Source organism: Aplidium turbinatum, chromosome 4, assembly GCF_918807975.1.
Source record: "Aplidium turbinatum chromosome 4, kaAplTurb1.1, whole genome shotgun sequence".
NCBI lineage: Eukaryota > Metazoa > Chordata > Ascidiacea > Aplousobranchia > Polyclinidae > Aplidium > Aplidium turbinatum.
In genome coordinates, this window is record NC_137475.1 from 45,284,526 (window position 1) to 45,300,911 (window position 16,386).

The 16,386-nt window shown below is 37.8% G+C and overlaps 2 protein-coding genes across 3 annotated transcripts; one reads left to right on the forward strand and one right to left on the reverse strand.

The window, feature by feature from the left end:
* The first annotated feature begins 62 nt into the window (after window positions 1–62).
* On the forward strand, window positions 63–5,157 carry LOC145768603 (protein DGCR6-like). 2 transcript variants are annotated; one of them, XM_082580136.1, is made up of 6 exons: window positions 63–331; window positions 651–733; window positions 1,014–1,091; window positions 1,694–1,815; window positions 2,168–2,287; window positions 3,011–5,157. In XM_082580136.1, the coding sequence occupies exons 1-6, from the start codon at window positions 219–221 to the stop codon at window positions 3,068–3,070; spliced, it is 576 nt and encodes a 191-aa protein (XP_082436262.1). In that variant the 5' UTR covers window positions 63–218; the 3' UTR covers window positions 3,071–5,157. The 2 variants fall into 2 exon arrangements, with proteins under 2 accessions (XP_082436262.1, XP_082436263.1); XM_082580137.1 differs by having other exon boundaries at window positions 2,180–2,287.
* Window positions 5,158–5,328: 171 nt separating this feature from the next.
* On the reverse strand, window positions 5,329–11,628 carry LOC145768189 (sorting nexin-12-like). The gene is made up of 4 exons (XM_082579667.1): window positions 11,410–11,628; window positions 10,784–10,879; window positions 9,224–9,348; window positions 5,329–7,289 (listed from the first exon to the last, which is right to left on the reverse strand). Exons 1-4 carry the CDS (start codon window positions 11,575–11,577, stop codon window positions 7,184–7,186), a joined length of 495 nt encoding a protein of 164 aa, XP_082435793.1. The 5' UTR covers window positions 11,578–11,628; the 3' UTR covers window positions 5,329–7,183.
* Between the last annotated feature and the right edge of the window lie 4,758 nt (window positions 11,629–16,386).

The following is a 16,386-nucleotide window of genomic DNA, read 5'->3' on the forward strand; positions in this document are numbered from 1 at the left end:
ACAGGTGAGGAGCTGAGGAGCTTAACCAACTGAGCTACTAGAGGTCAAGGTTATAATATGTTTGAAAAAAAAGCTTTGATTTTAAATATTGGGATTGTTTGTTTGCTCTATTTGTTGAGGTTTCTTAGTTCATTAGATTGGTGGGGGTATAATGTTTACTTCTACTCTTTTTTCTCCAAAACAGTTAATATTAACAAATTTACTAAACTGTAGTTTTAATGTCACTACCATATGTGCCGTTTCATGCTGAGTCTTCAGATGTTGATGACATGCAAACAAGACAATACCAGCTTTTGGAACTGCTCCAAGATTTAGTTCAAAAACTGCCAATGTAAGAAACAAGAACTGAACTTGTGATTGTTTATCGTTTGGAAAGCAATGATAACAGATATTTATTTTTCTTGTTTTATTGCTCCACCTTATGTTTATATTTAGGACATGGCTATATTTACCACAATAGCATTACTAGAGAAGAAATTCTAAGGCTTGTAGGTTTTAAGCCGCTCACGATTTTATGACAGAGAAATATAGGAGAGATGTTGCCGACCATCAGGCACCGGCGGCTTAAAACCTACAAGCATCGAAATTCTACCCTAATTTGAGAACAGTTTAAAGCCGTCAGGAAATTAGTTGTGTTATTTATTTTATAGAAACTTACAACAACGACTCCCGTACAGTTTGCTCTCGGACATTGCCGCTGCTCTGCTTGATCGAGCTATTTTCACCATTGTCGGTTTGTGTTTCTACAATTTTATGTCCCACAACTTTTTGAAGCATTTAGAATAAATTTAATTGAAGGAAGTTTGAAAGAAAATTATTTTTCTACACTTGCCTTGTTCATACTTTCATGTCATCAAACAAAAACAATATCTTGTAAACATTAGAATACAGCAATAGCTTCCCCAGTAAGATTGTTTTAACATTAATGTATATTTATATGATTTTTGCTCTCTCTGCGGACTAACTTCCCATCATAGGAATAAGAAAAGTAACAACTGAACTTTTATTTAAAGGTGATCTGCAAGAAATTCAGCATTTAACGGAGAAGAATTTGTATGCACAACGTCAGAAATTGATGCAAGATCATAAAGGTGGCTGATGATGAACGTTTTGCCATTTCACTTTTTGATTTCAGTGACTTATTAAACACATATTTATACTTAAACTTGTTTTTAACGTTAAAGTATTGAACAAATTATTACATTTTTGTATGTTTCGTTGATTTCCGCAACATAGTCCTGTGTTTTGCCATGTTAGACAGGTAGTCACTACCTGGTTTAGCCCCCTGAAGAAGTCAGTCGAGTCTGATTGACAAAACGTTGGAATAAAAACAGATTGTCACTTTATACATCTTGTGATAGTTCAGCTTAATTTGCACCAGTGGAACGCATCATGTTATTGATTTAAAAATATTAAATTTGACTTACATTTGTTTAAAAATCATTGGCTTAAATCAATAGTTGACCCACCAAAGATTGAAACTAGCTATACTAGAGCAGACTTGTATTGCCTTACCTGGAGTTAATGAATATTGTAAAACTTTTGAAAATATTACACTTGTACTCATTCTTTGATGACTCTATTTTTATTTGTGCTTTTTTAATGTTTGCGTTATGAATATTGAATAGGCATTAAAGGAACACCATAAAAAGAAGAGGTGTGTTTTTAGTTAAGCTCTGACAAATCTATTTAGGGCTAAAACAAGAACTTCGAATAAAGCACAAAGAAGCAATGCAAACATGTCGACCTCATAACATTGAACTCACGAAAAGTCAACATGACAAGGAAAAGAAGGAACTGGAAAAGCGGCTGCAAGTAATTTTGTTTGTGCGATTGATTAAGTTTTGCTTTTAGCAGCCTCAAGCCAAACAAAAGAGCCGCATTAAAGAGCGACTCACTGACATTAACACCATTCGTCATAGCACATTACTAGGGAACTGTGTTCCGATAAGCTTAGTGCAATTCGCTATTATCACAGCGAACTCGCAGCATTAGGCTAAAACCAGTCGTTAAAATCTACATTGTGAAGTGATTTTGTTTGTGTCAATCAATACTTTGCTGGGTTTTTGAGTTTTCTTAATTGTGAATAATTGTTAGAAAACTTTGATAAGGGCCATAACCGCCATATCAAAAACGACTTTTTGCATCAACTCAACATTGATTTTAGGATGAATTGCAGCAGATGGATATGAGATTACTTCAGGAGCTGGATGAAAAGGTTTCTAGCCAGCAATTGACTATGCAAAGTGCTGGTATGCCTGGATTCTTTGTTACAAGCGATCCAAAGGTAAGTTTAGGTATTTGTGGAAACGTAAGTAGGCAGGTAATGGTTCGATACTCAGTTATTGAGCTTTGGGGAATGAGAAAATAAGGTTCTCATTGTATTCAGCCTTCTGCGCTAACGGGAGTAGGGTGACCAGTTCCTTTCGGCGACTATGCCCAGTTGCCCACCCAATTTATTATGTGTTGATCAACAACCAGCTTAAGCCGGGAGTCGAACCAGGTTACCGCTCATGTAATTACAAACGGAAATATAAGTAGCAGATATTGGAAAATTCACAATGCAGATATTAACAACCTGTTTTAGCCTAATACTGCGAGTTCGCTGTGGCAATAACGAATTGCACTGGATTTCGGAACATAGTTCCCTAGTCGTGTGCTATGACGAATGGTGTTAAACTCAGTGGGTCGTTGTTTTATGCGGCTCACTTCCAGTTTATTTCAACGAAATGGTAAATTCGAATTGCACTAGCTAACACAGTTCCCTAGTCATGTGCTATGGCAAACTTCGTCATAGCTACATAGGGAACTGTGTTCCGAAAGCTAGTGCAATTCGCTACTACCACAGCGAACTCGCAGCATCAGGCTAAAACAGGTCGTTTGTATCTGCATTGTGAAGTAAATAACGATCATGATGCTAAAAGCGAAACTTATTGCATTGCAAGGAAAGATCAGAGGCTGACTGCCTCCCTTTTGACACATTCAAGCAGTAAGCTTATTAATTTTTCAGGAGATCAAGTTGCAGATGGCAATCTTCCAGTTGGTCACCGACGTTTCAAACACTTCATGAAGCCTCAGCATTCCAGCTTGGAATCCCATGGAGAAAGACGAGTCACACATTGGCACTGCGATGGTGGCATGAATACAAGCAAAACCACAAACTCAAAGCATGGAATATTTGCAAGAAGTTTTCTTATCTGTCATTTAGGTCGTTCCCTGCATACCAATATTTGTAGGACGTGGATGTTTGACGTTTCTATCGACGTGGAGAATGAAAGCAGACCGGCTTGAGTTATCTTGAGGAGGCAAAAGAACTCTGATATGACAGGAGTTTAACGTGAGAAATATCTTGTTGGATCACGTGGTGCAGCAATAGTACGGTTGGAGGTGTGGTCATTTTCATACTGAGTATTTTTTGGAGACAGTGTCAAATTTAACTGTTACAAGTCACCCCCCACATTGGAAAGCATTGCAACTGCCTGAAGTCCAGGGGTATGGTTCATCACCCCACATTCTTGTTCTGAGCGACATCATAATCGCGTCTCTTGCTCGTATTCACGTCTCTCATTATTTATGAGCGAACAATCATCATGATCTTCATTTACCTCTTTTGACTCAGTGTTGTCGATGATCTTGAAGTCTAAACAAAATACCGGGTATATATTTTAGAAAGCTCTCTAGCCTCACTACTATCATTTGAAGCAAAGTATTTTGCTTTTTCTTCAATGAAAATACGTTTCAAATTACACAATCAACAACCGTGTATTGACCACTTGGAGTGCTTTTAAGTAGGTCGTTGAGCATCTGCCATATCTTAAACATTGCAATTAAATTGACCTCTCATTTGTCAACTTTTTTTACCTGAATATTATCTACATGATGCAGCTTAAATGAACTTAACGCAAATATTTGCTTTTTGCGGTTTCTACTTGTTTTAACTAATTATCTGGATATTGGCGATTTGAACGGAAGGCGAACGACTCCAATTTTGATCGTAAAAAATAATACCAGTCGTATTTAGCCCACTATACTGTGGTGGGGTAAGTGAATAGACTTCACTACACGAAGAGAGGTAACTGTCTGTGACGTATCAGCTGTTTTAGATGAATAAATGTCGCACTCGGCGCCATGCCGTGCAAGAAAATCGCCAATTTCTGTTTGTTTTCTTCCACACGTTTGTAAATTTTTATTGTCGAATGTGTCACTTTCTGGTAGCTTTACAGGGTTGATCGGTTTAAACCGCCCGGTTAAAACCTGGTTTAAACCGGGCAGTTTTGACCACCTATTGCTGGTCAAAACCCCTTTAGTGTATGAATCAAGTTGCTTTTCAATTGAATTAAAAGTATTACCCTCCATGTTATTAGTAATGATGTTCAACTATATTTTGTTTTGATCAACAATAACCTAAATGCTGGATTTGGAACAAAAAATATTCAACTTCTCTGTTTGTTTTTGATATTTCAATCAGTTGGTTATTTTAATTATTGAGAAAATTCAAATTCCAAAAATAAGTTTCTGATGAACCAAAAAATGCTTGGTAGAACGATGAACAATTTGCACAGCCAACTGAAGTACAAGAATTTATTCCAACAATTTTTTTTTTTTAAGAAAAACATTTGCCATCAAATTTTATCCAGTTAAAATAAAACAATGCGAATGCATATTCTAAGATGCTTTAAAAATTAAAGACAGGATAGTTTATGATTCGTTCTTTGAAGCAAAGTACACGTCAAGCCAAGAAAGGATTATCGGAAAAGGAACAAGTTGTGATGCCTATCTACTTTATGCAAGTTAGAACACCTCAATTGAACAATTGGAATTAACAAGTCTCTCCAGTATATTCAAATGCTTCATTCACCAGTCAATTTCATCTTTTCCTTCTCCCTCCTCCCTCACCTTCTACCAACTCCCTCACGTTTTCAGTGATTTTCTGGCGAACACGATCAAGCAACTCATTACGGGGTTTTGACGAGTCAGGTCAGGGTTTTGACCGGTTTAAACCTAGGTTTGACCGGTTAAAACCAAGTTTAAACCGCTTAGTGGTCAAAACCCAGTTTTGACCACTTAGAGATCAACCCTGTAGCTTTAAGATATTTCCGGTTTGGTTTCCTGGTGTTGTTAGCGCTTTTATTGGAGGCAAGGCTGCGCAATAAAATCGAAAGCCTCCGTTTATTCAGTGTTGGCCAGGAAGTCGTGACATAAGGTCCCTGTAGTGGAAACGTATGTGCCTGTCAGTATAAGCGAACGAAATGTCATTGGCGATACTTTAAACTTTAAAGTATCGCCAATGACAACTAGAGCATAGGCAAGATCGAACAACTTTTAAGCTGCTGTACTTATAACAACGCAGTTCAAAGAAAGCCCTCCACTAAGCGAATGGAATAAGGGCTCAACAATCAACTCGCATGAGCGCGAAGTACAAGGAATAGACTTACACTGAGTGATTTAAAAATGTCTTTTGCCACGCACCTGTAGTGTAAGATAGAGGAATGTCGATGTATGGTAGTTCTATGCAACTGTAACGTCCACTCACGCGGTATTCGCCGCACTCAACTTCACTAAATCGCTTGGCCCTGCTACTTGCTCAGGCATCTACAGACAAGGCCAACACGTCGCTGGTAAAGTGGTGATTCTTCAAAACACCGTGACATCATAACAGCATTATATGGCATAATAATAAGTGATGACACAGGGTTGTGAAACGACAATACAGTATATTATTATGTTGCGGTAAATAAGTCAATGAATTTTCCAAAATTAAATCGTGAGACATGAACTGCATTAAATCATTTGCATTCTATACACAGACTAAATTTAGTGCGAAATATTAAGACCTGAAATCGTTACAATGGTGAAGTCATATAGCACAAGTTGTTTATGATTTCGATGAAAAAAATCGTGGCATAAAATTGATCGGGTTAGAAATAGTAGGCCTCTTTGTATGATATCTGTATCTATCGGTTATGTATGCCTTGTATAGCTCCAGTGCCGACGAGAGTGGACAATTGTGTATGAACTCGTTTCGATTCCAAAATCAGAATTATAAGTTCGAATTACTTCGCTTCTGTAAATAATCTGCTTTGGTAAAACTGAAACAACGAAAAGTATTTAGCAAGGTAAAGCAAAAATTACGCCAAATAACAAAAATACACATATTACAATAATCTAGTAATCATAGAACTGCGAATTCTGATCATAACAATCTAGGCGGACGCGTGATTTCGTGGCTGCAATATCATCCGAGACTCCACATGCTTGACAAGTTGCATCGATCTGCAGAAGAAGGCTCAGTTCAACCAGACAACTTATCGCTCTATGAAGATTGAGGATTGTGGCATCACAGCGAACATGGTGGACCAGATAAAACACTGATTCACTCATGCATGTTATTCCGCAACAGTGCTTATGAGGCGCAACCCATCTGTACCACGGTGTCTCTGATGAACACCTGATGGTTTTCCAATTGCACTTTAAAAACATTTATCCTGTCTTGTGTTTTTATACTCCTTGGCAAATGTCCAATCGAAGAAAAAGTTTCTTGTGATCTTGAAAGATAACTAATAAGTGACGCATTAGCAAGAGGATAACAATTGCGAGAGATGGATGCGATGCTATGATTGGTTGAACGTGGATAAATAAACCCAAGAAAATGATAATGAAATGAGTATATCGCTAACCAACCGTACAAATACAGGGTGCATCATATGACAAAGCTCAATATATTCAGTGACAAGTAATCGTCAGCGGATGAATATCTGTGTTAATGACGTTAAACACGTGGAACAAGTTGCAATATCTGCTCTGAGGCCAACTGGCTAAGTAGATGGCGCGGAAGAAAAAAACTCGGTACATAGAAATCACATTAAATTATGCAAACTACACATTAATCATTCTGGGGTAGTATTTCACACTCAAAGGCGAAATCAAAACGATGAAGTTAAAAAGAAATAAGTAAAACAAGGTGGATGTGGTGTCTACCACAAGATAACTTTCAAAACAAAGATTTGGATAAACCTTTCCCAAAGGTACTCCCAACTGCATGTGCTCTGTGGATCATATTAGGTTTTCAAGCGTGTAATCAAGTGATTCTGACATCGACTTCCGGAAAAGTTGAACAATGATGGATGAGTGAGACAGTCCTGGTTTCCTCCGCTCAATGTCCACAAGACGGAAGTTTGGGGATTTAAGTATTGCGGACTTTTCCGGGAACATAATTCTTGTCAAGTTCCTTTTCTTGCAGGAACATGTGAAGGCAGCGCTCGTTCTGGGCTAGAGGGTGACCGGCAACCCTGTAACATGTATGACGTAATAGAACGAGTAAAATGGTCAACCACGACAGTATACTTACAAACCACAATTGAGAAAGAATGAAGCAAATAGCGACAGCACAGAACGAGCCAACGCTATACAGCTTCCTTTCCCATGTAGTGGAAAGTTCACAACACTGCTTCAAGATGTTATTGAATTAAAAAACCTAATGCCACTCAAACATCAACTTCAAGATTTTTACTATCAAGCATTCATTTTGCTGTCAATAAAACGTATTGGCAATCTACCGTATTGATTGATGGGAGAATAAAAGACGAACGACCTCATCTCAAAAAAATAGTTCTCACCATAGAGTGGTTGTAGGGGGGTATGAAATAAATGAGCTCAATAAATGGGACTACTTGCAGGATGGACAGTGTTGGTAACAATGGTGGTGCACACTGGCGCCGACTTACGGGGTGGCCACGCCACCCCGTAACGGCTGTGGCGGGGTGGCAGCCACCCCGTTTAGGTTACATTACTTACTGCAAATAAATGTAATTTGAACGGACGTTTAAATCTTTTTTTGATCATTGGTTTTTGCTTCAAGTCAACGTAAAGCAAGAGGTGAACCAATACAGTATTGCGAAGAAAATGATTGTTTTTGTCACAAGCATGATACTCGCGTAACATCAAGCAAGCTACGTGAAGATTACGCAACACGTGGCTGCGAGTTTTTTCCTTGTTGTTGCGATCGTTTTATTTGTTACTTGTCATAAGTCATTGTTGCATTTGTTAGGTTTACAATGGGATTTATTAATCAATAAAATATGATTTATTAATCAATGAAATACTATTTTTCCATTGCCTCCCTCAAAAATCTTTTTTGAAAAGTTTTAAACTGCTCATAATATCGCTATAAATTATGACAGCTATAAAATACTTGGAAATAAAATTATCTCGATGATTGATAGCTCCACCCCCTAAATGAATATCTATTTTCAAATTTCATTAAAAAAAATGCAATTTTCGAAACTTTTTGAGTTTCATTTAAAAAGTTCACTTAGTAGGCTAAAGTAGCAGTTTTAACGTTCTGCAAATTTATACGTTTACATGATTCTATTCGAGGTAAGCTACACCCCCTGCCAGTCCCCAATAATAAAAGCAACCTTTTTCAATTACTCAAGATTTTGCATTTTGAATTATTTTCCGATTTCAATTGGAGTGTACTGTCATCTACTTCATGCTTTAATTTCTACTTTGTTATCTACTTCATGCAGTAATATTGCGTGTCAATGCGTGACAAACTGTAAGGCGGAAATTTAGTGGTCTGACATAGGAGTTGCTTGTTACATCAAAGAAAAAAATACGAAAAGTCGTCCAGTAAAAGTTTTCGCCGACATTCCAGTTTTATTCAGCTTAAAGATGCCACCAAAAAAGCGTTCAAAATTGTAGCTCTCCATTGAGTCATTTTTTGTTGAGTCTAGTCAGGATTTCAGCCAGCATCAAAGTGACCAAACGCCTGAACGAAATGAAAGTGTGTCACTGCCAAAAGGCGTTAGCACGATCAGGGAGGTGTAGGAACCGAGCACGAGCAGGATAATCGCTGTTGAAGGGAGAAGCTATCAAAAATCGTAGGAGAGCGCATTCCCGTGGCTAGAATACGATAGATGCAAAGATAGAGCATTCTGTCAGTTCTGTCCAAATGTTAAGTGTCAGAGCAGCAACGTAACAATAAAATTCACGACATACTTCCGTGCTTTGTTTTAAAGTTGGTTTGTAAATTATCGAGCTACAAATAAGGTGTGAAAAGACAATTGCGCCTACGAAACACGCTTAGTAAAAATCAAACAAAAACATGTAGTTTGAAAGTTTTTAGGTTGACATATTGTGCTATCCGCCACCCCGTGCAAAAATAAAAGTCGCCGCCTATGGTGGTGCAATCATACAAACAACAATGAAAACATGAATATACTTGTTGATGTAAACTTCTAGGCCCTTCCGACGTTCTTCTATAAAACTGTCTGTAAATAATCCATCATCTTTTCTAAAGGGGAGCTGCATCTTCAACGCCTTCCCGGGCAAAGGGGGGACGACAATCTGAAGGCAACAATAAATTGTGCAGAGACAAATGGGCTTTGAGTTGGCAAAAAAATGTCACTTTGAAATATCAACACAATTAATGACAAAAAATCTAATGAACGGATATTTTTTTAAAATGCAAGAGCTATAAATAAATAGCAATCAAAGTGAAAAATGAACCCAGGATAAAATCGGTCGACAGGACGTTTGGTCGACAGACATTTGGTCGACAAGACATTTGGTCGACAAGACATTTGGTCGACAAGACATTTGGTCGACAAGACATTTGGTCGACAGGACGTTAGGTCGACAGAACGATTCATTTTAGGGTTAGGGTTAGTTAACAAACCTTAACCCTAACTCTAACCCTAAAATGAATCGTTCTATCGACCTAACGTCCTGTCGACCAAATGTCTTGTCGACCAAACGTTGTCGACCAAATGACTGTCGACCAAACACAGATAAAATCATGGTTGACAAAACCTTTAAATAACTGAACTGTTCTTGTTTTCTGTGTTTAAACCAAATTCATGTAAGAAGCGAATGGATTGTGAAAAAAATATGTTCATCTCATGGATGGTAATTAGGGTGGAGTGAAAAATTTTTTTTCTGTCATATTAATGAAGAGGGGTGTTAAAAGGGTGTCATAAGGTCTAATATTGACTTTAAAATTATTTTTTTGACGTGGCACCCAAAATCGAGCGTGCGACCCAGCCCCATGGGTCACGCAAAGGTCAAAATCCATAAAAACAGCGTAACTTTTTTTTATAATGCTCCTAGAAAGCTGGGAGTAGGCTTAAAAGTTGCAGAACAGCTATGTTCCTATATGCTCTAACAGAACACTTTGTTCTTAGTGCATCAATTGAGCAGATATTCCAAAAAAACGCATTTTTTTCCATTTTTGGGGGCAAATTTAGACGAAATTGCATTTATTTGATGCTTAAATACATTTTTTTACTACACTTTGTTCATTTATTTTGTGTGTTATTATGGAGCCTACATAGATGGGAACCTTGGCTATTTTAATTGAATGGTTATATAGTAGGCCTAGTGGCCTACCTACCAACAAACTACCGTAGGTAACCAACCATAACCATTCAATTAAAATAGCCAAAGTTCCCATCTGTCCAAATATGTAGACTCCATTATAACACCCAAAATAATTTGGTCGACAGGATTTTGGGTGCCACGTCAAAAAAATAATTTTAAAGTCAATATTAAACCTTATGACACCCTTTTAACACCCCTCTTTATTAATATGACAGAAAAAAATTTTTCACTCCACCCTAATGGTAATATCTAAGATTTAAACCCAACTCCACAAGAACAAAAACAGAAGTTGCATTTGTATTGACGTGCAGCAGTGCAAACAAAAGTGAATATAAGTGACCACATGATGTATAATTTCACTCATGCATCTGTTCTCTGACAAGTTTGGGCGCCTTCACGATACCTTGCTGTCACGCTCCAGTTCATTAGTCAACCATTCAAAGTCACTGTAGCGGCGACGAACTGATGACTCTTTGTTTTTAAAAACTGGTAGGTTTGTCTAAAAGATATATACATTGCGTTAAACATGAAAAAATGATCCCAATCAGTATAGTTTTCATTGGTAATATTTTTTTGTAAAATACTGCTGCCGGGGTTGAAGCTGACTTGGTGACCTCATAAGGTCTTTCACTTCCTTCCTCTCTCACTTCTATGTGATGTACCAATGTATTTGTCGTGATAATTTGAGAAAAAAAATAAACCATTGATTGATTGATTTGCAGAATGGAGAGTCACTTTTGTTGAAGTCAAATCCAGAACAATAGTCAATAAAAATACTTGAATAGGCTACCATACAAAATCAAAAATTACTTAAAAATGTCAGGCCAAATAAAATATTACTTAAAAAAATGCCTTGCAATGCAAGAAAAAGTAACATAAAATAAACTTTTAATCATTTCCACTTACACAGCAGCTACCATATAATACATGTTTTTTTAATAAAAAAGTTTGAAGCTTATTTACAACTTATGCCAGTTGATTTAATAAAAAAATTGAGCAGAAAATATCTTTTAACGATAACTTGTCTACCTTCATTTTAATTTCATAATCTGTATGTCTTTGCCTCCATCCAACTCCATGTGTTTCTGGGTTGAGAACTTCAATTTCAAGAAAATTTGCAGGCAAACCATAAGCATCTGACAGTTCCTGGCGGGGTCCATCCAGTCGCTGGGTATACAAGTCGTCACCACTTGCCATGGCAATGCACTCGATCAATTATCAAAACTATAATAACACAACGTGAAGAAGTTTTGTGCCTGCAAGTATTTTACATGCAAGTTAACATGGAAGAAATGAGATCGATGGAGATATCAGAATGCATGGCAGTAATTTGGGGAGAAAAGATGAAGATAATGTAAATGGTGGAAGAAAGTGATTCCAAGCAAGAACCAGCAATCCTTGTCAGAAAAGCTGAAATAAAATTATTTGTGATTGAAAATGCCAAATGCCAAGTAAATTAAATCTAAAAAAAAACTTTCTTTGACTTAATATCACAATTTAAATATCTTGTGACTAAATGTACCTAATAATCTAACAATGAAGTAATAATCATGTAATGCCATGCATTGCATGTTACTTAAAGATTGTCTAATGGCTGAAAACGAGCTGTGTGTCAATGATGAATGGTGTTGGAGTAAGAGTGTGGTTGTTTTATAAGCTTCTTCAATTCTGCTTAAGGCTGTTGTCATGATTGTGGTCTGTTGAGTTTGTGAGTAATAATATTTAACCATATTATATTTAGCGCTTATTGCGACAACATACAGTACACTTAGATCACAGATGCGATACAACAGGAAGCAGCGTATTAGTCTTCGAGTCAGCTGTTCCTCTTGTCAGGCATGATTACTGTAAAATTTGTCAAATTAGCTGAATAATAAATTAGGAGTTGTAATTCTTCCCTCTCGACATGATTGTTACCGTAATTGTTGGTCGCTGCCTAGATATGAAAATGGCTTCTGTGTGGCGTTGTTCTCTCTTGTAATGATCATCTTTTTTAGCATTCAGCAATGCTAAATAAGTTCACTTGATAGTAGCCTATTTTAAGAGCATACCTGAGGGTCTGCATTTTTATTTCTAGGCTAATTCATCAATCAATTATTATTGGTGAACACCAGCACTGTTCCTCAGTCCTCACAAAAATGACGAAAACAGGGCTCTCACAAATGAAAACCAGAAAATCCCTAAAGCTAAAGCTATGTCAAAAAATCCCTAGATGGCATGAAAAATCCCTAAACATAATTAGCGCGTTATATTGGATTTCAAATGAAATGTAGCCCACCGCATTTCCTTTCATTCAATCGTTTCAACACTATTTTCAATTCGGCATGCATATGGTAAAATTGCTCGAATGCGCGATAATTACTATCGCCATCTAGCGGTTGCTGTTTTGAACTTTTATTTGCCACATGGCGCTAGAGTATTATTTTCCGATTTCATTGATGTTTCAATGGCAATTCTAGGTTCACCAGAAAAGATTTAACAGCAAAGTTAGTGCAGATGCTCAGAAAGTTTTCAATTTTATTAGGGGAAGGGTTTTGGTACTAGGTCAAACATTTGCTGATTGCTGAAATCTGAAAAGTGGTTTTGGTCTAATTTTTAGTGCAGAAATAGGGATAGCAATCTTCTTGCCTGTGCCATTTCAGTTTTTGAGTTTGAACAAATATTAGCCTGTTTATTTTGAAATTCGTGTTTGGGGTAATTTTACCAAAAATTCGTGTTTGGGGGAATCACCATATGATGCACACAAATGTATCATATGACAGCTACACTTCATTGTCACAACATCAGGATAGTCTCTCCTTAATAAGGCAACTACACTGTTGCTGCCAAAAATTATAATACTTAGCAGTGTCAGATGTGTATCCGACAATGTTGCACATTGGTATGCCTTTGTCATTCAGTGACTGCTTGATTGCACTACTGTATATGCCTTTTGCTGGGCTGTTATTAACTTCTCCAAGGTCAAGAAACTGGGTTTTAACACACATTGTCTGCCCCATTAGCTCAGTGGTTACGCGCAGGGCTCAAGATCACCTGGTGCTTATTCGACTCTTGGGGTGTGCGCTTGAGCAATGTATTTCGAGACTGCTTTCCATTCAGCGGCACCTAGTGAATGGAATAATTCCCCGGTAACAACACTTCAACAATCGGAAAACTTCACTCTGCTAATCTCGGTAACCGGCCCTGTGTCAAGAGCCTCTACAAGTACCAGTATGCGAAACTACCAGGAATAACCAATCAAGGCTTTGTCAGTCCGTGGACAAAGATTCAAAACCAACCAAGCCAACATACCTTCGACATCACAAAAGACTACAACAATGCCCAGTTGTTTTGCGGATGTTTAACATCCGTAGTTTCATCCGGTAGGATGCTGAATTTTGTCTTTATTAACGTAAATATCAGTTTCTTAGCGAAAATAAATCAGTTCCTTGCCTCACAACATTGGTGCACTTTGTGGCATGTGTTCACTGGCGATAAGGCAACTTAATAAACGCCTGGTATAGTGGTGCTGCTGGTCAACCCTGGGCCACTAGTCTAAAAGCAAACCTTACCGTATCTGATGTATAGTGGCGAAAAAAGAAACAAACAGGCCACTGACCACAAGGAAACAAGTGATGGTGACATGATTTCAAAAATCACATTCATATCACATAAAATGAAACAAAACAGAATTTACTGATTAGCAAATTATACAATACGATCTGCAAGAAATTGCGAAAAATCCCTAGATGTGTCCCTAAAAGAGGCTAAAAGTTCCAATTTGGAACTAAATCAGTGCTTCCACTTTTACAAAGCTAGATTACCACTTGTATTACCACATTTGTCCTCAGATTACCACATTTTTTACTGTGATTTTCTACCCGATTTTAACCGCATTTCGACTTACTTTTACATAACAAAGTGGCTATTTTTACCCACTTGTTGCCATAGTTACAATCAGGTATTGCCAGAGTTAGGATTAAAGTTAGTAAGGGTTAGACTTAGTTATAACTAGGGCCCTTTTTATTTTGACCTAAAAAATTTTTTTTTTGACTTTATTTTTATCAAATTTTGACCTAATGAAATTGCTTATTTGTAAAGGGCACAGTTCTTTCTTGAATCGATACCAGTTACCCAAACATAATAGTTTGTCGATTTCAGACCCAAACGTGTTCAATAAAAAGGGGCTTGTACAATAAAAGTTTGCCTTGATTGCGATGCTTGTTGTCGCTCCAATCCAGCTTGATGGCGTTTACTTTTTCTGTGGCTTTCAACAAAATCCTTTTTATCACACTTCACTATGAACTCACAAAAATTGCACCTTACATCACCCCCGAGAGTTGCATTAAATTCATCAGGAAAATCTCGACAAATCTGTCTAACCTTTGCTGAAGACGATTTAGCTTGCTCAGGCATTTTTGTATTACAGAATGTCATTAACAGGGTTGCCAGATTGATAAAACAAAAAAGGCCAAATGCATCCCCAAAAAAGGCCAAATTATAGAAAAAAAGGCCAAACCGGAGGTTTTGTTCTCTTTGTTGAAATCAGTGGTGTTTTAGCACTTACTTTCAACAACAAATTAGATAATATTTACCCAGTTTCTATTGTTCTACATGTTATCTGTTAAAGAAGAATTGTTTAGTAAAATTCCTGAAAAAATGCAATCCATAAAATACAAACAGATAGGTATGGAAACAATTACAATACAACTGAAATATGTACATAACATTAGGCTAAGCATCATCCTGTAGACTAAAAAGACATTAACGTCTACTAGTGAGACCCTGGTGACTAGTGAGCAGAGGAAAAAGGAGTTAAAATTGGCATCTCACTTAATGCAATATGAAATAGGCTATACAGTAGGCTACAATATTTATACCCAATACAATTACTTGTAGGCTACCGTACATTTAACACACAACACTGCAAAATCAGAGAAATCAATTGCATTTATGTCCAACATCCTTCCACAATGAACACTCCTTATTGTAGGAATGCTCGCGCCTCTGCCATTTCGTTACTGCTAGTTTCACCATAAACAATATCAGCCTTATCATTATGGCACTGGCATCAAAGTTTGTGCAACATTTTCCATTCAGCAGCATGTCCTATTGGGTATTCGCAAAAAAGAGGCTATTTGCAAAATCGCTTCCAAAAGCTCAGTCTGCATTTTGTTTCGTGGTTTTGTTTTCACTGCAGTAAGTAATGAAAAAATCTTCTCTACTACTGCATTACTGACAGGGATGCCAGGGCCGGATTTAGCTGATGGGGGGCCCGGGGCACTTTTAGATCGGGGGCCCCCCTGCAAACAATTTTTTCAAACCTATGGCGCGATAAACCACCTCTGCGTCTACAGTAGCATCAATCCACCACTGCACAGCATTTTTCAGAAACTTCAAAGGCTGAAAGGACGAAAAAATAACACAAAATCACATTTTTTCACGTAGGGGGGCCCTTCAAAAGTCGGGGGGCCCGGGGCACCTGCCCCCTCTTCCCCCCCTAAATCCGGACCTGAGGGATGCAGAGACATGTTAAAGCATAGCAGTGGCCGAGTGGTTCGCAGTCGAGAGCCTGCATGTTCGACTCCAGCCACCCGCACTTGCTGTTGTTTCTCTGGGCAAGAAACTTTACGATAATTGCCTCTACCCAGTGATCGATTTCGAGTAATGGGTAGTACCAAATTTAAGTCATAAGTGGAGTAGACAACCGGAAACAGACATTGCCGTCGGCTGCAGCGTGGGTCAGGTGTACGTCGGAAGGCGTACACCGATGCATAGCGCTCAAGTCCGCTTTCCCACAATGCAGGATAAAGATCACTGTTGCTAGGGATAACCAAAAGAACTATGAAAACCAAAAGAAAAAAAAGCCAAACAAATGCCAATCGGGAAACTAAAAAAGGCCAAAAAAAGGCCAAGCGGCCAAACAAAAATTGTCCGGCCAAACACTTTTCAAAAAGGCCAAATTTCTGAAATTTGGCCGTAAAAAGGCCAATCTGGCAACCCTGGTCATTAAGCTATTCCTAAAAC